Source organism: Vipera ursinii, assembly GCF_947247035.1.
Source record: "Vipera ursinii genome assembly, chromosome: 3".
Taxonomy (NCBI): domain Eukaryota; kingdom Metazoa; phylum Chordata; class Lepidosauria; order Squamata; family Viperidae; genus Vipera; species Vipera ursinii.
In genome coordinates, this window is record NC_139516.1 from 198,697,507 (window position 1) to 198,723,766 (window position 26,260).

Below are 26,260 nucleotides of genomic sequence, written 5' to 3' on the forward strand. Positions count from 1 at the left end.
CTCGAGAGGGGCGGCGCGGGAGGTTTAACCGGCGTCGGCGGCGACAACCATGGACCGCTATCTGCTCTTCCTCAGCTGGCGGCTCCGGCGCGGCCAGACCGGTCCTGGAGGCCTTTCAGGTGCCGTTTCGAGGGAAAGGTCTTGCGCTGAGGCCGGATGGCTCCCTCCTTCACTCTTATCAAAGACATGCTAACTTTGACCTCTTGGGAGATTTGCTTTCTCTGCCTATACTGGCATCTCCTGGTGGTCTCCCATCCGATAGCTTAGTTTTTTTGTTTGTTTTAGAGAGGATGGATTAGTGCTGCTACCTAGCCGGGCCTGTGGGATTGGTAGGGCAGCCTCTGCCCTTTTCCTCTTCAATTCCTAGGAATCTGCTGTCTGTTTATGAGAGCCTTTCCACTAGGCCAGGCTATGCTGACTCAGGAATTCTGGGAGTTGGAGTCCATGAGTCATAAAAGAGCCGAGGTTGCCTACCCCTGCACTAGGCTGCCTTCCTAGATGTCTTGGGTTATTGCAGGATAACCTAGAAAGGCAGGTTGTCCCCCCTCCAACCAGAAAACTGGAAAAATAAGTGTATAATCTTTCACTGAGCGGAGAGATTTTTTTTAAAGTACCCTTGGGTACTTCTGTATTGCAAGTACCAGTGGGTAACTACGAAGGGATGTTTGGAATAAAGATTTGCGCTGCCTATGGAACTTGAAATCCCACCCCCACCCCCAAAAAAATGTTGGCAGGATTAATTATTTGATAGTTAAAGAGATCTGTTTTTTTTTCCCTACTTGACTTTTTCTCCTGTTTAAACCACTAGTCCTGTTCCTACTTCATAGTGAACTAAGTCATGGGGTGTGTGATGGGGGGGAGGGGGGAGGAGGAGAGGGTTGTTTTAAGGAAGTCTATTTAAAAAGTTTATTGACTTAGTCAGCTAATGTTTCTTTTAACCCAAAGCAGACTCAGGTTAAAGTAACGTAGCCCCATCTATCTTGTAGGGAGAGCTAAGTCCTGACAAACTTATTTTATGTACTTTGTTCTCCAAGACAGTAGTCTCGACAGTGGGATGCGTACACCGTTGAGCAGGATTGCCAGCAGGGTTTCTCAGAAAACCCCCAAGATCTTGGACTCAAACCCAGATTCTACACAAACACAGATGCAAAAAAACCCCCACCAAGCTTTAAACTAATTTATTTTTACCTATTTGCTAGAGTTGCCAGTGGAGTTTGTAAACTGAGATTTTGTACTTGGATAAATAGACTGCGCAGCTTTGTTTTCGTGATTTTTTCCCCAATAAACTCAATTATGTTTTCCAGGTTTGACAGCTGAAAATATTTATAACTTGCTAGAAATAAATTGCAGTCCCTCTCAAAAGGCCACATTTGAAACTTTCCCAGGTAAGCAAAGCTCTTCTACGGCAAGCTACATTTTGCCTAGCACGGTGGGTGAACTCAAACTGCTGAGGACATAGAAGGAGTCAGTGCCTGCAAACTTTGCTGCTTTTGAACTTGCTGAGATATCTCATCGTTTGCTATAGAGGGCAAAGGAGAGGAACAATAAAGAAATATGCTCGGAAGAATCACAAAGTGTCTTTCTTGGTTTTTGGAGCCTGACATCCATCTTGCCAAACTAAAGCAAACTTGCCTAAAGCATATACTCTGAGAACTATTAGGGAGGACCTGTCTTCACCCTTTTTCTCCCACCCAAACTATCTCTAGCTCCTCTGGAATTTACCCCCCTCCCTCATGGAAATCTGGAGTACCTTCCATTATAAATAGCTTAATAAATAAAACCACTAGCTTTCTCCCTACAATGCAGGCAAATGTATTTGTCATATACAATACTTTAAAAAAAATCAAACACTGACAGAAAAACAACCAGCTAACTTTTTTTGTGAGTGACGGGGAGGAAAGAACGCAGAGTTAATTACGGTACTTCATTTATCCAAAATAGCACTTTGGCTTTGCTACCACGGTATTGGTTTTTACCTTTCTAGAGAAAGGATTGCTTTATTTCCTTGTATGCTATTTTAATTCTTAAGAGCTATTGGAATCATGGCATGTCATGCAGAATGTTTTCCTGAAGAAAATGAGGCCTGCATTTTAAACTTTCTAAAATTCATTCTAATGTGTATATTACTTCTCCTTTTAGCATGTTCTCTTTCTGGGATTCCATATGTGAAAGAATGGTATTTTGCAGTTCAGTCAATATGTGGGTTTTCCCAGGTGAGACACTGGAAACGTATAATTACCCCAAACATTAGTTCCAGTTTTTTCAACCCTTATAGAATTTTCTTTAAATTGAATAGTTTTGTAGTATCGACTGGGAGGACATCAATTTTGATGAAGAGACAGAACAAAGCAAGAGCTCTATTCGAAGAAATATTAAAGAATATCTTGCTGATCAAAATGTTGAGGAAGAAGATAATAGTTGGGAATCAGGATCACTCACTGAGTAAGTTCATCTATTTTGTATAGTAACATGTTAGAAAATATATCTGTGAATGCAGTTTGTGAACTTTGGAATGGTCTTTGAATATATAGGGGAAAGTAAGAATTCTTACTTGGAGTGGCAGTAGAATAGCTGATTTAGCAAGAAATTGTTGACGCTGATAAATTCATTAACCAAAACTTTGATGGCATGCAATTCTTCTGAAGTAAATCATTTTATCTCTTTTTCCATATTTAAATATAGCGCTTCATAATATTGATACTTGTATTGGATAAGGCATATTCTTGAATGAGAATAGTTTTTTTATATTTTTCATTCTTATATTTCAGTCTATATGAAGAATCTGCGGAGAGCATACATCTTTTAGCAGATAAACTTCCTGCTCCTGGTAATGCCATAGAAACAAAATATCTTTGTGACAAAATAATTTTGCTTCTCAAAGCACCTTTGAGGCAGTTAGTCTGTCTTCTGCTTATAATAATGCTCTGGTACATAGCTTAGCACACAAGGACACCTTACAGGCAATTACAAATTATAAAGCAAAAATCTGGGAGGATCCCCTTGCTAGGAAAAAATATTTAATAGCATGCAGTTTTGCTTAAAACAAAATGAAGGAATAAAACACACCCCATACTAAAGGCGACAATGTAATTAGCAGTAAAGGAAAGGATTTTGTCTCTGGGATTCTTGGTGCTCTCTGAACTTGGTGGTTTTCTTGCAGACGTTTCATTACCAGACTATATTACCTTAGCTACGTCCCAAGCACTGATGATGTTACCTAGTTTGGTAACGAAACGCCTGTAAAAACAACCAAGCTCAGAGCGTACCAATGATCCTGCCATTCAGCCCTGAGGTGCAAATATTCTCTTCTATTGATTTTGCTTATCTGATTTTGTATACCTCATGCAGTATATATACCTCATGCTCTACTTCTATGCTCTTCACAGCCACAACTCTGCGAGGTGGGTTGCACTGAAAGTGAGGGACTGGTCCAAAGTCACCCAGCCAGCTTCTGAGCCTAAGGGAGGACTGGAACTCAGCCTTCCAGTTTCTAGTCCGGCACCTTAGTCACTATGCCAGATTGGCACTATGTGTATCGGTTGTTGAATTATGGAGCTGCCCTTGACCTGGAAGCTTCTGATCTAGAACAAGCAGCCTGGGCATTGAAAAGTATGCTTTGGTAAACACCTCTACTTGGGAACTGTCCTGATTGCAAGTTGGCTTCTGGATATGATTCAAGTGCTTCTTATTAGTTGTAAAGCCTTACATGTATAAGGCCTGGTTGAGGGAGCACCTATTGTATTTCCCATCGCATCTGCCCGGCCAATTCAATCTGACGGGGTTGAAAAACGGAGGAGTCCAATGTTCAGTGTTCAGTTTCCTGCTCCTATAAAAAAAAGCAAAGACTGAAATGTCATGACTTCTTTTATTCCTGTGACATTTGCTTCTGCAGGAAAAGCAATGGTTGATGTGATTCTCCAGTCTTCAGAAGCAGAGGCCCCTCAGTTAAAAGACTGTTTACCTGTCATTGGTGCTCTAAAACACCTAAGGGAATGGCATGCAGCAAAGATCACTATTGTAGCAAACAAAAGCAACACGTGAGTAGTGGCATTTAAATTCTTCAGATAAGATAATTGAGAAAGGGAGGGTTACTGGTGTCATTTTAGGATAGCACATGTAATCCTTAATGACCAGTCGCCTAGGGACCGTTTGAAGTTATGGTGGACCTCAGGAAAAATACTTACATTTCAGATTCAAAGTTATGATAGCTCCCACCACTCAGCACCACACAATCACATAGCCACATTTTGGTGTCCTAAGCTGTTGAAATTCACAGGACAACTTTGGGCTAGTTATCCATCTCTTTGCCAATCACCCAGCCCAATTTACCTTACATTGAGAAGGGAGATGCATGCTGTCTTAAAGAAAGTGAGATGCAAATCTAACAGGGTAAAATAGATAACGATATGAGTAAGATCCAAATACTTTACAAAATGACAAATGACATTCCATAGCTGATTTTTGTAATACTGTAAATATCATATTTGGTGTCCTAAAAGTTGTATGACACATTAACCTTGAAAGTGGCAAAGCGAAATGTGCACAACTTGTACCTGCTTTCTTCTTACAGTACTTGGCAAAAATTTGCAGAATATCTTTCTGCTGATATATTAGCTCCTGAAAACTTAAAAGACAGCATTGATTCAAGGGAATTGTGGAGAGGAAAGATTCAAATATGGGAACAAAAGGTATTGGTATGAAATTTTCTTGGAAGAATAAGGGCTGAAAAATGCACACTGGATTTATATGTGGAAATATTTTATCTTCCTGTTATTTTTATTGAATGCAGGGTATTAGAGAACTCCATGTTGCTATAAGCTTAGGCTTGGGTTCTAGCTGAAGAAACCTTTGCCAGGAGCATGAGCTTCAGTCATGGGACTACACCTTTGAGAGAAGCCTTTTTTTATCTTCTCACTCCTGCTTGGGACAACTTAAAAACTCCAGAGGTTGAAATAAAGATCACTTTCTGTCAGTAAAAGGCTCATTAAGATTGAAGAGGCTCAATAAATAACTGCACTGGATAAGAACCCCTTTCATGAATGGAATAATTCTATAATATGAATTACTTGTTCTATCCAGCACAGTTTGCAGATCTGAGAAAGTTATTTATTTATTAAATTTATATGCCATCCATTGCGCTATCGAGCTATTCTGTCTATTTCAACATGGATGAAAGGCTGGAAAGAGTGAAAGGAAGAGTTAAAAAAAAATATGGTGAGCTCAGAATATTGTGCACAAAAGAAAAAGGAAATAGTATTAGAAGGCCGTGTTCTATCATCTGGGGGGATATGAGACATTATTGGGGGTCAATGTACTTGAGAACCTACAGAACAAAATGATTGGGCTAACTTTAAAAATGTAGCTTATATTTTAAATACGCATTTTTGGACCCATAAGTACCGCGTTTTCAAATTCCACTGGCTGCATTTTAATGTCTCATGTTATATAATAGCCAAGAAATCTTAAAAATAGGGGGTGGGGGGTGGAGGTAGGTAATACTTAAGAGCTTTATAGTTATACTTTCCTTTTTTTCCAGTTTGGACCTGAAATTACATTTCCAGACTTCTGTATAAGAGGCACTGCATCTGGAAGGCCATTCAGCCACTTCTGCTCAAATACTTTCTCTGCTGCTGATGAAAATAAAAAGTCAAAGTATAGCAGTATTCGTTCTCCAGAGGTAATTAATGCATTTGGTCTGTCTGATTTGCAGTTCTTAGCATTTTAGAAAATGGATAAATCTAGGCCCAACTGTGCCATAAAATAGAATATTACTTTTTTAAAAAAAAACTTGAAAAACCATATTCATCCAGAAAAAAGAAAACATTTTAAAATCTACCTATTTATGGTTAAGTAAATAAAATGCATATATGTAGAGGCATAGTGATTTTGGAAATCAAAAATGTATTTCCCAGTGTCATTACCCTGTTTTGGAAATCTAGTTCCGTTGTTCTCCAGGAGTAACTACAATTCAAGAAAAAAAGAAGAGAATCTCAACTCAAATTTAAGTAACAAATTTTGCATTTCCTGAGGTTTTTAAGGTTATGGTGGCATATATATATATATGCACACTTAAAACTTGTGGAAAACTCTGTCTTAGTATAGACTCAATATAGATGGAATAATCTGTAATTCTCTTTGGTTTTTTACTAGGATAATCAGGGCAAAACATATCAGATTTCGTTTTACGAAAACTGAGTTTGAACACATAGTAACTGATAGACTGTTTGATATGACCACATGAGGTTTTAAATGAAAGGAAGGTGCTCAAAATTTTATTATCAGGAATGTGGAATTTCTGGCTTGTCGGCTTCAGATGACAGATGTTTCTGTCTGCCAGGGAAATTAAAGCATTTTTCTTTTGCCTTGTGCAGAACGTAGCTGGGAGCAATTGGTCCCCTTCTCTGCAATTGCATCTTAGCCTAATATCTACGGAGATTCTCAATCATCCAGGTCATGCTTGTCCCAAAGGTGCTTTTTCAAAAGGCATCTGGACTTTTTTTTCCTTGAAGAAGTTTCACTTCTCATTCAAGAAGCTTCTCCAGTTCTGACTGAATGGTGGAGGATGGAAGGATTTATATTCTTTGCAGTCATCTGATGGTTAACGTCTTCATTAACAAGTCCAGTTGCCTTTTGAAAATGCACCTTTGGGACATCCTAGCCTATTTCTGAGACCTGGTGGTGAGACCATTTCTCTCCTGAAGCCTCATCTTCGATATCCAGTGAAAGGAAGGAAGGAAGGAAGGAAGGAAGGAAGGAAGGAAGGAAGGAAGGAAGGAAAGAGAGAGAGAGAGAGAGAGAGAGGGAGGGAGGAAGAGAAAGCAAGTTAGTTTGTCCCTTAATGCTTGTTTTTCATTGTGCATTTATTGCCTTCTATTTTATTTATTTATTTATTTATTTATTTATTTATTTATTTATTTATTTATTTATTTATTTGGATTTATATACCGCCCCTCTCCGAAGGTCTCGGGGCGGTGTACAGGGCAATTAAAACACTATAAACAACACATAATGTATAAAAATTAAAATGAGATTAAATCAAATAGCCCTAAACAATAAACACATACTAAAATTTAAAGTTTTTAAAATTTAAAATCTAAAATCCCAGTCCCTCAGTCCAGGCCGGCAAGTTCAAATAGCCAAGTCTTCAGGTCGCGGCGGAAAGAGCGAAGGTTGGGAGCCATCCGGAGCTCAACCGGAAGCTGATTCCAGAGGGCAGGTGCGCCCACAGAGAATGCTCCCCCCCTGGGGGCCGTCAGTCGACATTGCCTGACCGACGGCACCCTGAGGAGGCCCTCTCTGTGGGAGCGTACAGGGCGATGGGAAGTTAACGCCGGCAAAAGGTACTCCCGTAAATAACCCGGACCCATGCCATTTAGGGCTAGTCCAACTCCTTTCTCAAACAGGAGACCCTATACGCTCCATGTCACCATAAATGCACACTGGGACATGCAAGGAAAATAGCTAGGTTGGCTGCCCTAAAAATATAGAATCTAAGAATAAGGTAACCTAACAAAAAGAAAAGTTTAAAAAAGGATCAACTGTTGAAATAATTCAGGTCAGTCTCAAGGGTGTACTTTTTCACGAGGCAACTGGACTTTCTTGTTTTTCTTTGAAGAAGTTTTGCTTCTCATCCAAGAAGCCTCTTCAGTTCTGACTGGATGGAGGGTAATGGAAGGATTTATACTCCTTGCAGACAGCTGGTCATCTGCATTCTTTTGTGATTCAGGTCAATATTGCTACTTTCTCATAGAGTTTGCTTGCTAGGACAAATAAGGAATGGACTCTGTTTTTCCAATTAAACCCAATTTACATTGTTTATTTTTTGATCATTATCAATTTTGCTTCGTTGTGTCAGACATTATCACCTTTGTTGAATCTCTCAACTTTGAAATTTTTGGAGGTGTACAAGGAATGGAAAAATAGAAAGGTCCTATCTGCAGAATTTCTTATTTTTTCCCCAAAATAAGTTTTGATAGTGTGTGCTGGAATACACCATCCAAATCACCTTTTAATTTTCTTTCAGGTGTTCCATTATTACGGTCCTGCTTTAAAATTTGTACAGATGGTGCTGTTGACTCACCTGCCTGCATGTTTAGTGTCAAACCTCCAGTTTGAGCTGTATCCTTTTATAGCAGATGTCATTTGGTTTGATTTAGGAGTTTTTATGTCCCTGGAGATTGGGAATGTCAGAAACAGGAAATCTTTAGAGCAAGTAAACTACTCTCGTAAATATGCACTGTCAGGAATGACAGTTTTAATGAATGGTACAACTATTGCTAGCATTGCTTTAGGTTTTACAGAGGCAATCATTCATTCTATCAATCTGGAAGACACTTCCACTGAATGCAGTGGGTTCATTCTCAAAGTACATAGCACTGTACAGTCCTGGACCTTGTCAAAGTCGAATAGTAATATAGAAAAAAAGAATAACAAAGTTGGGAGGGACCTTGGAGGTCTTCTAGTCCAAGCCCTTGCTCAAGCAGGGGTAGGCAACCAGGGGTAGGCAACCTATACCAGGGGTAGGCAACCTCGGTTCTTTTATGACTCATGGACTTCAACTCCCAGAATTCCTGACTCAGCATAGCTGACTCAGGAATTCTGGGAGTTGAAGTCCATGAGTCATAAAAGAGCCGAGGTTGCCTACCCCTGCCCTATACCATTTCAGTCCAAATGGCTGTCCAACCTCTTCTTATAAACCTCCAGTGATGGAGCACCCACAACTTTTGCGGGCAAATTGTTCCACTAATTAATTTTCTAATTATCAGGAAATTTCTCCTTAGTACTAGGTTGGTTTTCTTCTTGATTAGTTTCCATATAGGCTTGGAAAGGATTGGAAAAAATGTTTCTTATTGGTCCTGTTTGTTACATTCTGCAACACCCAGGAATACTCTTAGACTATCTAATCATCTCACCAGTATTGAGGGTTATTGTTCTATATTTGTATATAAGTAATCAAAGTTACAACGGCACTGAAAAAGTAACTTACGAGCATTTTTCACACTTCATGAGCGTTGCAGCATCCCCATGGTCACGTGCTTGACAATTGACTCTCATTTATGACAATTGCAGTGTCCGGTGTCGTGTCATCCCTTTTTGCGACTGTCTGACAAACAAAGTCAACGGGGAAGGCAGATTCACTTAACAACCTTGTTACTAACTTAACGACTGCAGTAATTCACTTAACAGCAAGATGGGGCAAAGCTCACTTAAAATATGCCTCACTTAGCGACAGAAATTTTGGTCTTAATTGTGATCATAAGTTGAGGACTACCTGTATTGACTTTTGCACTTTGTAGCTGTGAGGGCATGATTCTTAAACTTCGTCTAGGACTTTGGCTAGAACCGATGCCGAGAAGAAGTCTCTACTATTGTGGGATCAGCTTTCTTCTCTACATGGAAAGGTAGATTGTGGCTTTTTATTAAAATTCACTTTTGGCAGAATGAAAGTTAGTTAAAAGTAATTTACATGTATTCCGTAAAAGAACTCTTGCTTCTAGGGTGAATCTGACGGCTGACTATATTGACTTAAATTAAAACAATCAGTTTAACAATAGTTGTTTTGGAGTCTCTTAGAAGGATAATCACTTCTTTCCCACAAGGATTTTGATCTTGAATCCCAGCAACTGCCTTCTGATTTGGTCGGATCAATACTATCAACTGAGATATTGATAGTGTTCAGCTATAGGCTTCATGTTAACACCCTTCCTACCTTAACAAATTAGGATGTGAAGGAATGTAGAGTTAGAGTACGCATCTTTCTTGGTTACAGTTCCTGAGGACATCATTTTCGTGTCCTGACTAAAGGTAGCTGTGGAGAGTAAGGAAGATGATCTTTCTGAACACATGCAAGAACCACGTACTAAGCAAAAGAGGCTGAAACCCTTTTTAAGCTCCAGAGAAACAAGATAATATACTGCTCAAAAAAATAAAGGGAACACTTAAACAACACAATGTACTGTATTTAATAGTAGGATGTCTTATCTTGTGTTCCCTTTATTTTTTTTGAGCAGTATATTTGGAAACAGCTTGGGAAAAGAACTCCCTGATTTACTGGGGGAAGATATATAGCAAAATTATTTCAATTTTTAATTTTAATTTACTGTACAGAGACCTTTAATTTTTGTTGTTGTTAGCTGCCCTGAGTCCTTCGGGAGATAGGGCGGGATATAAGTCCCATTAATAAAATAAAATAAATAATAAATAAAAATTAGCCTTGGAAGATCTTGTTATTGAGCCTACCTCAATAAACTAGAGTTCTAGTCTTTGTATGGCATTGGTTTATTTATTTATTTATTTATTTAGTTACATTTATATACCGCCCTTTCCCTGAGGACTCAGGGCGGTTTACAGGGAATTAAAAAATCCACCATACAAAAGTTAAAACCAAATTAAAAAAATATTAAATTGACCCTGTACACTTAAAACCCCAATTAAAATTTTCTCCTCAGCCTGGGCCCGAGAGCTCAAAGAGCCAGGTCTTCAGGCCCCGGCGGAATGATTGGAGGTCGGGGGCAGTTCTCAGCTCCACCGGCAGCTGGTTCCAGAGGGCAGGCGCCCCCACTGAGAAGGCCCTGTCCCTGGGTGTCACCCGCCGGCAATCTCTCACCGGCGGAACCCTGAGCAGACCCTCCCTGTGGGAGCGCACTGGGCGAAGGGCGTTTGATGCCGGCAGCAGGTGTTCCCTCAAATAACCCGGACCCAGGCCATGTAGGGCTTTATAGGTAATAAGCAGCACCTTGAATTTCACCCGGAGGGCAACCGGAAGCCAATGCAGCTCGCGGAGTAGAGGTGTTACATGGGAGTATCAGGAAACCCCCATTACAACTCGCGCGGCCGCATTCTGCACCAGTTGAAGCCTCTGAGTGGTCTTCAAGGGCAGCCCCATGTAGAGAGCGTTACAGTAGTCCAAACGGGAGGTCACAAGCGCATGAGTAACTGCGTAGGGCGTCTCGGTCCAGATAGGGACGCAACTGGCGCACCAGGCAAACCTGTGCAAAAGCCCCCCTGGTCACGGCTCCTATATGGTCTTCAAAATTGAGCCGTGAGTCCAGGAGGACGCCCAGGTTGCGAGCCCTATCAACGGGGGGTAACACCTCACCCCCCATCATTAAGGATGGAATAACTTGGTTAACCCGAGATGCCGATATGCACAGCCACTCAGTCTTGGCGGGATTGAGACGAAGCCTGTTTCTCCCCATCCAGACCTGAACCGCCTCCGGGCACCAGGACATCACGGAGAGGGCATCACTGGGTTGCCTGATGTGGTCTGTCTAGTGGGGCTGACATCATCTGATGCAGTGTTAGCTCTAGAGGAGCCTGGTTGGTCTCTGTCACAAAGGTGCTTTTCAAAAGGCAACTGGACTTTGTTTTTCCTTGAAGACGTTTTGCTTCTCATCCGAGAAGCTTCTTCTATCCTGACCGAAGGGTGGAGAAGGGGAAGATTTATATTCCTTGCAGCCATCTGATCGTTAGCACTCTTTCTGAGAGTGGTTGAGGCCATTTGGAGGTTTATCTGTGCCCTGAGAGGGTCACCTGAATAGCGCAAGTGGATATGGATGACTGAGAAACTCCATAGACATGTCTGTCTGTCTGTCTGTCTGTATCTAATCTGCCTGTCTGTCTCTTTACTGTATTTCTTAATCAGTCATCCGTCTCCCTGTGCTTATGCATGAGACATTTTATATATATCAGTATCCGAGAAGATTTATTTGTAATCCAGTTTATATATGCTTAATCTGCAGGTGGGAGCTTTATTTGCCTTGCCTTGCAGTATAAGCCGTATGTTGAATCCTGTGCCCAGCCAGCTAAGTACAAAAAAATGGAAGGAATGCATAGCTGAAAAGCACAAAGGTCTCAGCGGTAAGTAAAGTTGTATTGTTTCCACAATATGCTGTTTCCCCCATTTCACCAAATTGATAAAAGATAAAGAATGCTTGGGTGGTACAGAAAACTGTGATTAAGAAAGACATTGACTGACCTCCTCTACTCTGACTTCTAGTATGGTCAGCAGAAAAGATGTAAAGCTTGGGTCTCTGCTTTCTCTAAGGTTGGAAAACGGTGATGCTAACTCTAAAGAATTATTTTTTAAAAAAACAACCAATATATAGCTTGAGCTTTATTTAACTTACTACTGAAATCAGGAATCCTAGCTACTTGAAGTCTAGCATTCATGCTGATTTCATCTAGGTTTTTGGTATGTGTTTAGAAACAGAACACTTTTAATTGTTGTAAATGTTAAGATGTATTTCTCTTTAGTTCCAGAAGTTGAACTTAAAGGAGAAACTTGCAATTATTATTTCTTGGTACAAGGCAATGGCCATGGAGGATGTAAAGCAACAATAATCTATTCGGCCAATCAGATCAATGGTTCTGTCACTCTTGCAGAAACTATAGGAAAGCTGATGACAGCAAAGGAAGAAATAGAAGCAGGTATACCTTTTGTGGTTGAACTAAGAGGCACAAATGTGTAATTTTCATTCCAGGAGGGAAAAGTTATAAGTGGAATACATCCTTTTTTGTAAAATGGTAATTATTTGGAATTAGTCTTCAGAAAACTAATCAGATCTATGAATTAAATGCATTGGTCATGAATAGCCATATCTATTATCTTCTTTAACCAAATATCAAAATGCAAGTACAACTCTGTTACCAGAGTCTTATTTGACATTAAGAAAGATCTTGATTCACTATTGACTGGACTGTCTGGTCATTGGTTAGATTTGTTCCTTCACTTTGTTCTCCAAGAATGTAAGTCTTCACCCTGGGTCTTCACCAAGGGTTTACTAGACATTGTCAGAGTTTTTTTCCAGACCACCTCCCCTTTTTAGTTTGTTTACAATTTGTATAAAGAAAACACACTTGCCTGCTTGCTTTGAAAACATAAGACTGTAGGTCCATCTAGCTTGATACTATTGATACCAATTAGCATTGGCTGCCCAAGATCTCAAGGACTTTTTCCAGCCCCGTGTACATGCAAAATATGTGCTATACCACTGAATTATAGCTATTACAATTGCCAAAATTGCCTTTTTAAAGCCACAGATACTTTTGAGTTAACGAATCCAGTTTCCACACAAAGCATAATACAGATAGTCCTTGGCCTTAATTGAGCCTGGCTGTTATGGTTGTAAGACATTAAGTAAAGCCATCAGACTGGGTTTTATGAGAAACCAGAAGTAAATGTTGGTTTCCAGCAAAACCGACTTAAATCATGGTCATGTGACCGTGGGATGCTGCAAACAGCTGTAATTGCAGGTCAGTTGCTAAGGGGAGGGTACAGCCTGATGTCAGAACATGGAAACAAATGCTACAAATAAGTAGCATTTGGGTCTGTCATAACTGCTGCTAATTGACTAGTTGTAAGCTGAGGACTATTTATATCCTGCTTCTCAAGAAAATGTACATGGTACATTCTGCCATGTACAAAGACACCCAATGACGTTCTACGACTAGAGATTACCTTGAATTTGATTTCCTTGATTTATAGTCCAGTATTTGCTCTCTCTCGAGTCATTTATTTGGCTCAATTTTAGCATTTGATGCAATTTGATCGTTTTTTAAAAAAAATCACCCCTTCTCTATCAACACAGTTTTCTTTGAAGAGTTTCTCAAAGTTTTCCCGCATTTTTATGGAGAAGAGATTTTACAAAGAGAGAAGAAACTGGCTCAGTTCCAAACACTGATTTTGAATCACTGCCTGAGTAAGTAATGGTACACTTGCCACAGAATAATGGATAGAAAACAACAAAAACATACCAGTCAGGGTATCCTAATGTAGAGGATACCCTTTTGAAAATAAGAATGGGCTTTCTTATTTTAGGGGCTATGGCAGTCCCAGTCAATTCACTTTGAGAATTCTTGAGTGATGCCTTCCATTTTCCAATCTGTAATGTTTGCTTGGCTCTTCTAAACTCATTCAGTAAATCAGGAAAACTGGAAAAAGAGAGTATACCTTGAAAAAACGTTTTATGAATGCCTGCTTAAATGACGTGTTTGTGTGTATGTGTAGCAAATTGCAGAAGCATTTCTCCATGAGCTTATAAAGAGATTATATTTATTGCCCTATTTTTTTTGATAACAGCAGGATGCAGTAATTTAGTTTAGTGAATTAGCATGATTATACATCCTGGGTTAATCAAAGCATATCAGTGATCCATAATTTTTTTTTTGTTTTGTTTGTTTTCTGTTTTGCAGAGAGACAAACATTTGCTGGGCACCTACCTGTAGCTTTAAAGAATGAACTGAAAAATCTATTTGCCTATACCAGGGAACGTTTTTTTGAATTATGGAAGGTTAGCCATCCAAGTACTATTTGTCCAGGAGCGAATATTAAAACTAGAGATGAAGCAGCAATTTATGGTAGGTGTCATTTTGTCACTTAATTAGAATGATTAGGATCAATACTTTGCCTATGTTAGATTGTTTTAGTAAATGAGTATTCATAATGCAGAATGTTGTAGAGAAATGGGAGGTGTTTGAACTTCAAGATTGATTAATGGAGGACTTGGGAGGGCACCTTTTTGGTAGCAGGTAATACGGTTAAGGTATTAGTGGATAAGATCACTGGTACCGGTGGTCCTCGACTTAGAATAGTTCATTTAATGACCATTTGAGGTTATAATGGCACTGAAAAAAGTGACAGTTTTCACAGTTATAACCTTTGCAGCATCCCCATGACCATGTGTGCCAAAATTCGGATGCTTGGCAACTGGTTCATACTAATGACGGTTGCTGTGTTCCAGAGTCATGTGGGATCCCCTTTTGCATCCTCTGCCAAGCAAAATCAATGGGGAAGCTAGATTCACTTAAAAACCTGGTTACTAACTAATCGACTGCAATGATTCACTTAACAACTATGGCAAGAAAGGTCATAAAATGGGGCAAAACTCAAATGCCTCACTTAACAACAGAAATTTGGGGCTCAGTTGTGGTTGTATGTCGAGGACTGTATTCCTGACCACGATTGTGAAAAGGAAGATTGTAAGAAAAATGACGGGCACAGGGCAAGACTTTGGTCTCTAGAATTGTCTTATATGTTTCAGTGTTCATTTTTGTTGCCATCAGAAAGTATAATTGAAGCTAATAATACTTGCTGTTATAGTATGTTGACAATAGGAACTTAAGTTGTTGCCAAAAGTAAGAGATTTGTACATTATTTTATTGAAGCTGGATAGAAATTTTCCAATTTTGGTCCACAAAACGTCTAAATACACCAACTGGGAAGCTAGCACATTCTTAGCTGTGTTGGAATTAAAATGGAAGACAAAAGTCCATAGATTTTGCAGTGGATATAATGCTTGCCTTGTCTTCTTGCCCTTCCTCTCACCCACTGTCCCAACCCTTCTCAGAACCAAAGCTAAAAGACTCGAATCCTTTGAAGTGGCCTGAAAGAAATGTTCTACAGAACTTGGAAAATTCTGAAAAGATTAAGCAAAGAACAAGGTAACATTAAACATTTATGCCTATGAGCGTGTAGCTGTCATGTGAATGTAGCTTTCCGCTCATGGATTTTATTTTCCTCGTAGAGTTTCTGAACAGCTGTTGGGCCATAAAAATGGCCAGAAGGACTCAGCATTACTTGATGCTAGAGAGATGCTTAAATACTTCACTGCAGAAGGATTGCCAGTTGGAGATCTGCAGCCCTTACACATTCCAAAAAGGTGGAGTAAAACCCTCCTCTTGAACATGCAACCGCACATGCAGTTGACTCAGTTGAGAATCTTAAGTAGCTACAAATTCTAGTTCTTCTGTTGGAACGTAAATTCTGCTGGGAGCGTTCACACGTCGATACTGATGTTGCAAATTCACAATTTTCCAACAGTGTGGTCTCGTGAAGCACCTCTAATAATTTAATAGACACTGGTTCTAATAGTGTAGTACAACACCAAAATAGAGGGAGTCGAGCTATTCTCCAAAGCGTCCGCAGGCATCACAAGAAGCAACGGATAGAAACTAATCAAGGAGAGAAGCAACCTAGAACTGAGGAGAAATTTCCTGACAGTCAGAACAATTAATCAGGGGACCAATTTGCCTCCAGAAATTGTGGGTGCTCCAACACTGGAAGATTTTAAGAAGAGACCAGATAGCCATTTGTCCGAAATGGTATAGGGTTTCCTGCCTGAGCAGGGGGTTGGACTGGATGACCTCCAAGGTCCCTTCCAACTTTACTATTATGATTATGATGATGATTAAATAGGAAGGAGGAAGGCATATTTGCTGCCTTGAGTTATTCATATGAGTATTTATACAGTAGTAAAGACATAAAGCAATTAAGGGATAAAAATCTAATAATTACATCTACAGTATGTCACTTACCTTATTTCACAGCTAGCACTGTGTGATTGTGGAGCCCTTGTCGTTATTACTGAAATCATCACTGGGCGGGAGATTAGAACCAAATTAGTTCAAAAAGTGACAGCAGTTAATCAACTTTGACCAATTTTGGAAACTAAACAATGTTAGAAATAATAGAAAAAATTTGTAGCTAGGGTGGTAGACGTTGGGGGGGTGGTCTGTTCTCCGGGCTTGCTGTTTAGAACATTTTGTCACCAGGCTAGGTGACATCCTCAGCGGGACTTTGGTTGAAACATCTTGAACAAAAATCATTGGCCATGTCAGCACACTGCAGGCACACAAATTCATCAAAATCTGGTATTCTACCAACGGATCGATCAACAAACATATTGATTTGGAGCCAGCCTACGAACTCATAAGGAGCCATATTGCTAAGCACATTGATTTGTGCTTTAAAAAAATTGTAAGGCGCCCTGAGTCTTCGGAGAAGGGCGGGATATAAATGGGATTAAAATAAATAAATAAATAAATATTAATTGAGCGACCAACCAACCAACCATGGCACCGACCACCTCTTCACTTGGTAACCTTCACACAGCATCACCAATCAGTCTCATGGCATGAGCAGCCAGTCACATGACCCACTGGCTACATCACCACATGAAATCAATAAAAGTGAAGAAGAACTGAAACGAGACACTTCAACCGAAGTCCCGCTGAAGATGTTACCTAGCCTGGTGACAAAATGTTTGGAAGCTAAACAGCAAGCCCGGAGAACAGATTGCCACCAACCGTAAACAATGTTAGCCCTTGTTTAGTATTTGGGACTGTCATCCACAGTTGTTGGTCAAATTAGGTTTTTAAAAACAAATTCGGACGTTGTCTGGATACAGCCATATCACAGTTAAGGTGCAGATGTTGCTTTGGTTCCCAGTAAGCTTCTGGGTACAATTCAGTGTTGTTTTGCTTCAAAGCCTAAACATTTGCCTGCTGAGTACTTACAGGACCCTGTCCCCAAAGTAGGACCAATTTGTTTGAATATTAGTAGCTCCGGTTGGTAGTTGGGCTGTAAGTTTGATCTCCGAGTTTGGCGATTTGGCTGCAAACATTTCGTCTTCATTCGGGGGGTGGTGGAGGGGGACACGTTCAGTGAGCTTTGAATTGTGCTCCACTGTCAGAGCACTGGCCTTTACCTTTTTGTGTGATGTAAATTGGTGTGGGTGTTGTCTGGATGTTTCTGAGTCATGGTCTGGTTTCGGGCTGTTTGATTGGCTGGTTGTTGTTGCTGGGCCATGGTCCTTGAGGTTTAAGTATTGTCTGTGTAATGCAAATGGTGTTTGTTCATTTGGTTGCCTCTGAGTCATGGTCTGGTTTCGGGTCTGATTTTGGGTTGTTTTTGCTGGCTGTTGTCAGGACATGGTCTGCTTTCTTGTGGGGGGATTGTGATTTTTGCTGTGGTGTGGTGCTTGTTTGTTCTACCAACTGCTGAGAGTGAAGGAACTACTTCAACCACAATCCCGAAGGCAGCATTTAAAACGAACAAACAGGCACCCCACCACAGCAAAAATCACAACCCCCCACAAGAAAGCAGACCACATAACAACAACAGTCATCCAAACAAACAAGCCGAAACAATGAACAAACACCACAGACAATATTTAAACACCAAGGGCCATGGCCCAGCAACAACAACCAGCCAATCAAACAGCCCGAAACCAACCATGACTAAGAAACATCTAGTCAAACAACACCCACACCAATTTAAAGGCCAGTGCTCTGACAGACGAGCACAATTCAAAGCGCACTGAACATGTCCCCCCAAATGGAGATGAAGTGTTTGCAGCCAAATCGCCAAGCTCGGAGATCAAACCCAACAGCCCAACCAATTTGTCTAGTATCATTACCTCAGGTGAGGGTGCTTTGGAGGCCTCCATCATAGGATGTCAACTTGGCGTGAGATGTCATGCCCTAAGCTTCCCCTCGAGGCTCTATGATGATTAAGTGGTCAAAATGGAGTTCTTGCAAAGGGTCTTTCAAGGCTGTGTTTGCTTATATTGGAACATTGTATTTGATTCTTGTAATTACCACAGCCGTTTTATTTTTATTGTATTTTTCATCTTTATATGTTTATATCCTGCCTTTATTATTTTTATAAATGGCTCAAGGCAATGAAAGCATAACATTCCTTCCTCCTATCTTCCCCACTACAACCCTGTGAGGTGAGTTGGGCTGAGAGAGAATACTTGTCCCAAGATCACCCAGCTGGCTTTCATAACTGAGGCAGGACTAGAACTCACAGCCTCCTGGCTTCTATATATTTTTATGGTTGTAAACCTTCCAGGAGTCATTGGATTCTGATGGTATATAAATGAGAGAAATACACATTAATATAAGCAGACAGCAAATCAGATGACCTTCAAATGAGTTTTCAAAGTATGCTGCTAATGAAAATGTTCCCATTCCTATTGTTAAACTGTATTTTTTTTGCCTATAAAGAAGCAATAACTTTAATTTCAGGTGAATTCTCTATTTTTTTTGTAGTGACAGTGCTTTTTTGACACCTGAACTGACACCTCGAAAATTGAGAGCTTTACCATTTGAAAAAGCTGCTGGCTGCCATTATCATGGTCTTGAGTAAGTTCCCTCAGAATACTGTGAATTATTTTCTCAGCCTTCTCACTCAGCACAAATCAAGTTTTAGACAATATTTAAACCTTAATATAACAATATCTACCAGTTCTTTTCACATTTGGATATTTAATGCTTGAAATCAAAAAGTAATGTCTTGATTTGAATGCACGCTTTTATAAAGGCAAATACCAAATATGTTCTGACAATGTTTTCAGTTGAAAGTAGAGCAATTAACCTTGTTTATTTGAATTTAATGCTTTTTAATGTCAAAAGAGAAGTGGGAAAAAGCAACCTGGCAGGTCCCTTACTCTTCTTAAACTTCTACATAAATAAACCAAACATCAAGAGGCATAAAGAGGCTCGCCCTCAAACCAAATGTTTTTTTCCCCCCTCCAAACACTTTGGAATGTTTTAGAGCAACTGCTTTGGTAGCTGGATGTTTTAAAGTTGCTCTCCTTTCTCAGGAGTCAAGGAAAGGGAGTTAAAAGAGGAGGAAAAAGGAAAACATAGGCATTTATTGTGGACTTTAAAAATAGGGTGCCTTTTCATATTGATTTTGGTTTATTTACGCTCTGGTGTCACAACGTCATAGAGATATCTGTATTTCATACAGGCCTCTCTCTCTCTCTCTCTCTCTCTCTCTCTCTCTGTGTGTGTGTGTGTGTGTGTGTGTGTGTGTGTATCGAACTCTGCTGTGGGCAGAGTTTGCCTGCAACATTGCATTCTAACCACTGTACCATCCTTAAAACTTGACAACAAAACTTAATTATATATTATAGTTTCAGCTTTGTTGTCAAGTTTCCAACCCTTTTCTGACAAATAGATAGTGAAACAGAACATGAAGAATTCAAAAGCATGCTTTTATTTTTGGAACTGGGATTCTATCTCCATTTTGTATTTAGTTCCTTGAATAGGTTTCTTTCCCTTTAGCCTCATCATTTTGCCTTCAGGTATGTTGGCCTTTGGAGACAACCACCCCCAGCATGCTCAGCCAGTATGGGAAATGACAGTTTATTTTTATGACTCAGTCTTTTTTAGGTACACATATGATTTTATCCAAATTCAAGGGCTTGAATCTCTGGTCAGGTAGCAGAGGGATCGACTCATACAGATTGCCAATATATTTGATTGTATTGATCTTTTTGTTTGTATTATTTATGGTGGTTCAACTGCTCAGAAATGCAGGTGAGAATGGAAGGGCAATATGAAACTGTTTTAAGCAAATAAATGGTGCCATCCACAGTAGGAAGTGCATTGACTCATTGGAAGCTTTGTATATTTGCCTTCTTTTAGCAATAGCACTTAGACTTATATATCACTTCATATAGACTTCATATATCACTTCTTTACGAGTGTTACAGAGTCAGCATCTTGCCCCCAACAATCTGGGTCATCATTTTACTGAAGGATGGAAGGCTGAGTCAAACTTACGTTGGTCAGGATCGAACTCCTGGCAATGAGCAGAGTTAGTCTGCAATACTGCACTAACCACTGTGCCAACACAGCTCTTTTAAACATTAAAGAATGAACGTTATTGAATTGGAATCACTTCATGATTGAGAGTCCTGTAAGACCATGGCTAGTCCAAAGTTTATCTGCTTAGCTTCATAGAGATTTCAGCTTGAGATCCAGATCCTATTCTACCTACTCTTTATGGCTAGCAGAAAATTACTATTTCAAAGTAAAAATGATTTTTTTTACAGTTGTCTAAAATGTGAAGTGAGATTTGACATGTTATGAAATTCATAGATGATCCGTGAGTTTATTTATTCTGTTTCACAGCAAACAATTAGCTTCCTTCTAAAAAAAAGAAAAGTTCATAGTAATTACTGTCTTATTTATTTGTTTATTAATAAATTTATATGCTGCCCATCTTGCTATCCAAAGCGGCTCCGGGTGGCTTACAATGCAGTAAAAATATAACTATAAAACAATGAAAAATATGAAAACAATTTAAAATTCCCAAAATTAAATCCAGGCTAAAAACCCCCACAAGGGCTTGCATGGATTGAGAATGTTATCTTCTCTATCACTCCACCAATTACCTGTAGCCTAAGGCCAACTGGCAGGACCGTGTTTTAAGATCCTTCCAGAAGGCTAGAAGAATGGGGGTGGATTTCACCTCCACTGGCAGGATGTTCCACAGGGATTTGAGTAAGAGAAACAAGAAAGATATTCCTCTATGGCAAGAAGGGGATAAAGTTTTTCTTCATTTCAGAAGCCCAGACTTTCTGCTATACTGGTGATTCCAAAACTGTTTTTAATGTTGGTTATTAGATACTGCCTTGACAACAGAAGATCTTTGGAAAGAGACGGGGAGTTTGCTGAACTTCAATCTCGGCTTATCCGTTTTGAAACTCAGACCACCTGCACGAAGGAGTCTTGCCCTGTGCCCTGTGTCTTGAGTCCCCTGCCATCCCCGGCAGTTTTGTCTGAGCCTGGAAGTGTCCCTGATGGGGAACATTCACAAAGGGAACTCCAAATGGAGACATCTAAGCTAAAACGGAGATCGAAAGATCTAGAGAGCTTTTGTTCCAACAAAAGGTAATACACTATATAAAAATAAATAGAACTGAGGTATTAGAGACTGGACATTCACCCGTCTGAGACGGTATAGGTTCTCCTGCTTGAGCAGGGGGCTGGACTAGAAGACCTCCAAGATCCCTTCCAGCTCTATTCTATTCTAGGACTGAATTTCATTTCTTTCCTTTCTTAATCACTGCTTAACGTAGCTGTTATGCAATGTTTTTCTTCTTTCCTATCATTTTTTTTCAGCTATAACCCACAGTGTAACATGTCTTATATTGAAGTAAGTGGCATTTTCCTAATCCCTATTAGGAAATCGAAAAATCTTGTGCAATGCTAGCCGAGGGTAGCCTGCTCAAGGGTGGTTCCATTTAGTTATTTGTGTCATATGTCAAAATAGATATATCTTCATCTGGAGACCAGGTTGGGGACAGCTGGTCATGGAGAAAATCTTATTTAATGTGGCCACTAAGAGTTGACAGTGATTTGATGGCTCATAATATTTTACTTTTGCTTTCAGGCTGATAATTTTGATAGATGTCAATACTGTGATATTTTCAAAATAAATCCAAGCCAGCATAAATACATTTTCTTTAAAAAGGTACATTACTCTTGTTTCAGATTACTGCAGTCTGAAAGTACAGATTCTGTCTTGTCCCAGGCGAGCAGGATCAGCAGGGGTCGCCAAGCAGTTGTCCCAAAGCAGTGCTTGAAGGCTTCAGCCTCTCTGCCCTTCGCGGTTGTCAAATCTTCTCAGAATTGGGTGGACAAAGTAACTTCCAGCAGCAGTTCAGCAAGCCAGAACTGTAATGAGTCAGAGACACCAAAGCCCAGGAAGGAATCAAGATCTCAGAAGCATACACGGGTAAAGAATGTTTCAAGATAATGTATATACTTTCATTTCCAGCTGTTTTTGCTTTGCCTAAGCAATGTGATAGCTTGATGGGTTTTTTTGAATCATAAATCCAGCAAATTTCACCTGGAAATCCTTGAGCTATATGGAGAGCAGATACTGCCCCATGACAGAATGCAAACATTTAGGACCACTTCATAAATTTGAATCTCATATGCTTCTTGAGAAAATGTTTTCTCCCTAAATTAGGAATAATTTATGTACAGAAGACTGTCACATAGTGTTTCCCAAACTTGGCAACTTTAACACATGTGGACGTCAACTCCCAGAAGTCCCCAGTCATGTCTTAAAAGTTGCCAAATTAATCTATGATGTAGCTTTAAATAATTAACTCAAAAAGATGGTGAACAAAGTCCAGTCAATTATGTTCTTGAATGATCAAAATGAATCTTTTATTCATATTCCTGTGAATCTGTTTTCATCTTCAAGCAAAGGAATCAATACATTGTTAATTAATTTACCTTAGGCTCACTTTATAGAAGAGTTTTTCTTCTTGGCATTGAAAACAATTTTAGGATGACACTTAAAATGTGAATATAATTGAACAAATGCATGTTTGCAAACTTACAAAAATCCCAAATATGTTTGTCAGTGATACTTTATCAATTGGTGTTTGATTGTAAGTCCTGATTCAGGGTTCACTATAATGGTGAACAACCTAATCCATGGGTCATTGACTTTCAACCTCAATTGGGGTCAGAATTTCCATTGCTAAGAAAGGAGATTGTTAAATGAATCATGCCCAGTTTTACAACCTTTTGCACAGTTGGTAAGCAAATCACCACAGTTGTTAAACGAATTGTGTGATTAAATAAATTTGGCCACCTCCATTAACTTTACTTGTTGGGAGTCCAGCTGGGAAGGTTGCAGAAATAGTGATCTTGTGATTCTGGGACACTGCAACTGTTGTAAATACATGCCAGTTGCCAATGCACAAATTTTGATCATGTGACTTGGGATGTTGTGATTGTTAAGTACAAGGACCGCTTATAAGTCACTTTTTTCAGTGCCACTTTAACTTGGAATGAGTGCTAAGGGGATGATTGTAAAGTAATGGATTACCTGTATCCTGAAATTATACTGGCTAATTTTCATTTGCGATTTCTCCTCCCCCCCCCCTTTGGAAATTGGGGCTAATTTTAAGGCTGGGAATGGAAGCAAGCCTCCATCAGGCAAAGCAATCCTAGTCACCCCTTTCTCCAAGTGGAATTTTTCTGGTGACATCACGATACCACCAGCAGGCCTTCTCTGGCATGCTGGCAACTCAAGAGGTTGATCTGCAGTTTTCAACCTAGAATATATTAACGGTTACAGTAATTGGTGCCTTTGATCTGTTGAGACTGGCTCTTGAAATTAAAATAGGCCTATTTTTTCTTCCCAAGATGCTGAAGGACGTAGTGATGAGTATTCTTGAGAAGCATGGCATTGCTAGAGACCACAAGTGCTTCACAACATGCAGTCAACGTTTATTTGAAATATCCAAGTGTTACTTAAAGGTACTCAAATGTTCTCTTTCCATGCACAAAATACCAGATGATCAAGTTGTGGAATAATAGGTTTTTGATGGATGGCTTAAAGGGAGAATAAAAATATAATTACGGTTGTATGTCGAGGATTACTTGTACCAGTCTTCTGCCTACGGGTGCAACCATTCCACAATGTGGCAGTTTTTCTCTGGATGTGGTGCATATCCTGTTGCTGCATATTTAAGTTTGCAACTCCTGATTTTACACAAGTATGTAACAACATCCGTTCTGATATGACTTTACGGTTGGATGTAAACATTTGGGAATTGAACTACATAACAATGTAGGAGACTAAAGATTCTGATGCAAACAAAAAATGGTAAGGAAACTTAGTTGACAAGACTAAACTACAATGATAAATGGGTTTTGTTGGTCTGCAGAATTTCTAAATTAAGACACCTATACAGCTATTTACTATTGAAAATGTGAGAAGGTAGTGTTATTGATAAGAACATTATTCTTCCTTGCAATCTTAAAGGTTTGATTAATAAACCAGTACATTTTGAAAGTAATATATTTCATATTTAGGATTTGAAAACATCTCGAGGTCTTCTGGATGAAATGAAAAAAGCTGCTAACAGCAATGTTCAACAGGTAAGTAACGGTTGTCTGGTCTGTGTTACAAGTAATTGCTCCTTAGAATTGGCTTCGATCATTTATCAAAGTTTGGCTTTATGAATTAGGTTAGCTCATCTCAAACTGCCGCAAGCTGGTTGAATCTGAAAGAGGGCTGACTCATCCCTTTAATGATGATTTGTGGGAGGCATCTGAGTAGCACTACACAGTCCTTGTTCATTGCCTAGCAGAAGAATTGCTTATTTTAGGGGTTACAAGGGTTTTTTTTCCTTTAGAAAGGCCACCAATTAGGAAGAACTATTTCAACATCTAATATATGTTCTTGAACTTTAGGATGCAATAAGCCTTAAGTGTTTGTTTTCTACAGGTATTTCTATTTTTAATTACATTTTCTGGTGCTTATTTACAGGTCATTAATTGGGTTTTAGAAAAAAACAAGGAGAAGTGACATATGCAAGTGCAGCCCAGAGAACAACTTAAAATGCCTTGTTGGTAGATGTGCCTAAAGATTGGTAGTGTCTGCCATACGATGCCTCTGAGATAATAAAATTAAACTTGAAGTTATTTGTGTTGTAAAAAGTTTTTACTAGAATAAAAAGCATTCCTTAAGCCATCTTTCCTGTCTGCATGATTTTAAAGTCGCTTAGCTCTGTAAACGTAAATTCTTTATTATATTCAAATATGCAGAATGCTTGATTAAATTAGACAACAGTCTGTTTAAATAAACTTAAGTATTGCTTAACAAGTACTTTTTAAAATCAGGCATTTCATCTGTTTTAAAGGTGGGGGACACATGAAATTCTAGGAAAATACCATGACTGTCAGGAAAAACTACTTTGAGTTGTTGCAAGTTCCAACCCACTCACTTTGCAAGACAATAAAATTATCCAGATTAAAAGAGCAACTTTGTCAAGATTTTAGGGAAAAAAGGTAGAATAACTCAAAACACTAAGTATTTAAATTCAGTTCTTGCCCTGAATTGCACTCTACCTCTCATTCTATCTGACTTGTCTTCTGTTCAAATGGATCAGGATGTTTTGCCATCCTTGAATTTGTAGATTCAGATCTTTGCATTCTTTGACCATTTTTAATTCTACAATCTGAAGGCCCTGCTTTAAATGCTGGATGTTCATAGCAGATTTCATTTTTATGGGTATGAATAAAGATCCCAGAAGGTTGGAGGGAAATCCACTTGCTAAGTTGATTGCAGCCCGTTGTTCTCAAACTTAATACTGTAATACAGTGGTTCTCAACCTTTTCTTCACCACGGACCCCCTTTAAATACCTTTTGTGGCCATGGACCCCCCAAGACTCAAGATTTAAATCAGACATGTCAAACTCGTGACGTCGCGCAACGTATCGGGACGGTTTTGCCATTGCTGGCAATGGGGTGGGCGCAGCTTCCGGATGATGTGTCTGGCCCATGAGCCGACAGTTTGACACCCCTGATTTAAATCATAACATTTCTTCAAGCCTTAGTAGACCCCGTGAAGATATTGAGACGCCCCCCAGTGGTCCATGGACCACAGGTTGAAAACCATTGCCGTAATATATTTGTGTGAAATGCCATGAAGTTGATACTCCTTTCAGTGAACTTAACTACCGAACAATAGTGGTTTAGTAAGAGAACTTACCTCGAATAATTATTCCCATTCTGTGAAATCAGTACTTCACTGTTTTTTTTTTTACAATTTTTAGTCGTAAAAATTGTAAAAAAAAAACCTGAGCAAAAATCTGACTTTCTTCTTGTCAAATAAATTATCACCTCACAAAAAAAAAATCCAATAAGTGACAC

The 26,260-nt window shown here is 39.4% G+C and overlaps 1 protein-coding gene across 2 annotated transcripts; it reads left to right on the forward strand.

Annotated features, from left to right (window-relative positions):
• Positions 1–44: 44 nt before the first annotated feature.
• Positions 45–25,072, forward strand: MTBP (MDM2 binding protein). 2 transcript variants are annotated; one of them, XM_083357602.1, is made up of 22 exons: positions 45–119; positions 1,305–1,385; positions 2,140–2,213; positions 2,297–2,442; positions 2,769–2,827; positions 3,893–4,037; positions 4,571–4,688; positions 5,537–5,677; positions 8,024–8,118; positions 9,329–9,401; positions 11,742–11,859; positions 12,256–12,429; positions 13,590–13,700; positions 14,194–14,358; positions 15,348–15,441; positions 15,525–15,659; positions 18,835–18,927; positions 21,202–21,468; positions 22,072–22,315; positions 23,746–23,859; positions 24,418–24,483; positions 24,875–25,072. In XM_083357602.1, exons 1-22 carry the CDS (start codon positions 50–52, stop codon positions 24,911–24,913), a joined length of 2,622 nt encoding a protein of 873 aa, XP_083213728.1. In that variant the 5' UTR covers positions 45–49; the 3' UTR covers positions 24,914–25,072. The 2 variants fall into 2 exon arrangements, with proteins under 2 accessions (XP_083213728.1, XP_083213729.1); XM_083357603.1 differs by having other exon boundaries at positions 12,385–12,429.
• The last annotated feature ends 1,188 nt before the right edge of the window (positions 25,073–26,260 follow it).

What these genes read in the sequence shown, in the direction of transcription:
- MTBP (XM_083357602.1), top strand. Translation starts at nt 50, where the DNA reads ATGGACCGCTATCTGCTCTTCCTCAGCTGGCGGCTCCGGCGCGGCCAG. An exon ending in CGGTCCTGGAGGCCTTTCAG is followed by an intron (nt 120 to 1,304) that starts GTGCCGTTTCGA and finishes TATGTTTTCCAG; the next exon opens with GTTTGACAGCTGAAAATATT. An exon ending in GCAGTATTCGTTCTCCAGAG is followed by an intron (nt 5,678 to 8,023) that starts GTAATTAATGCA and finishes ATTTTCTTTCAG; the next exon opens with GTGTTCCATTATTACGGTCC.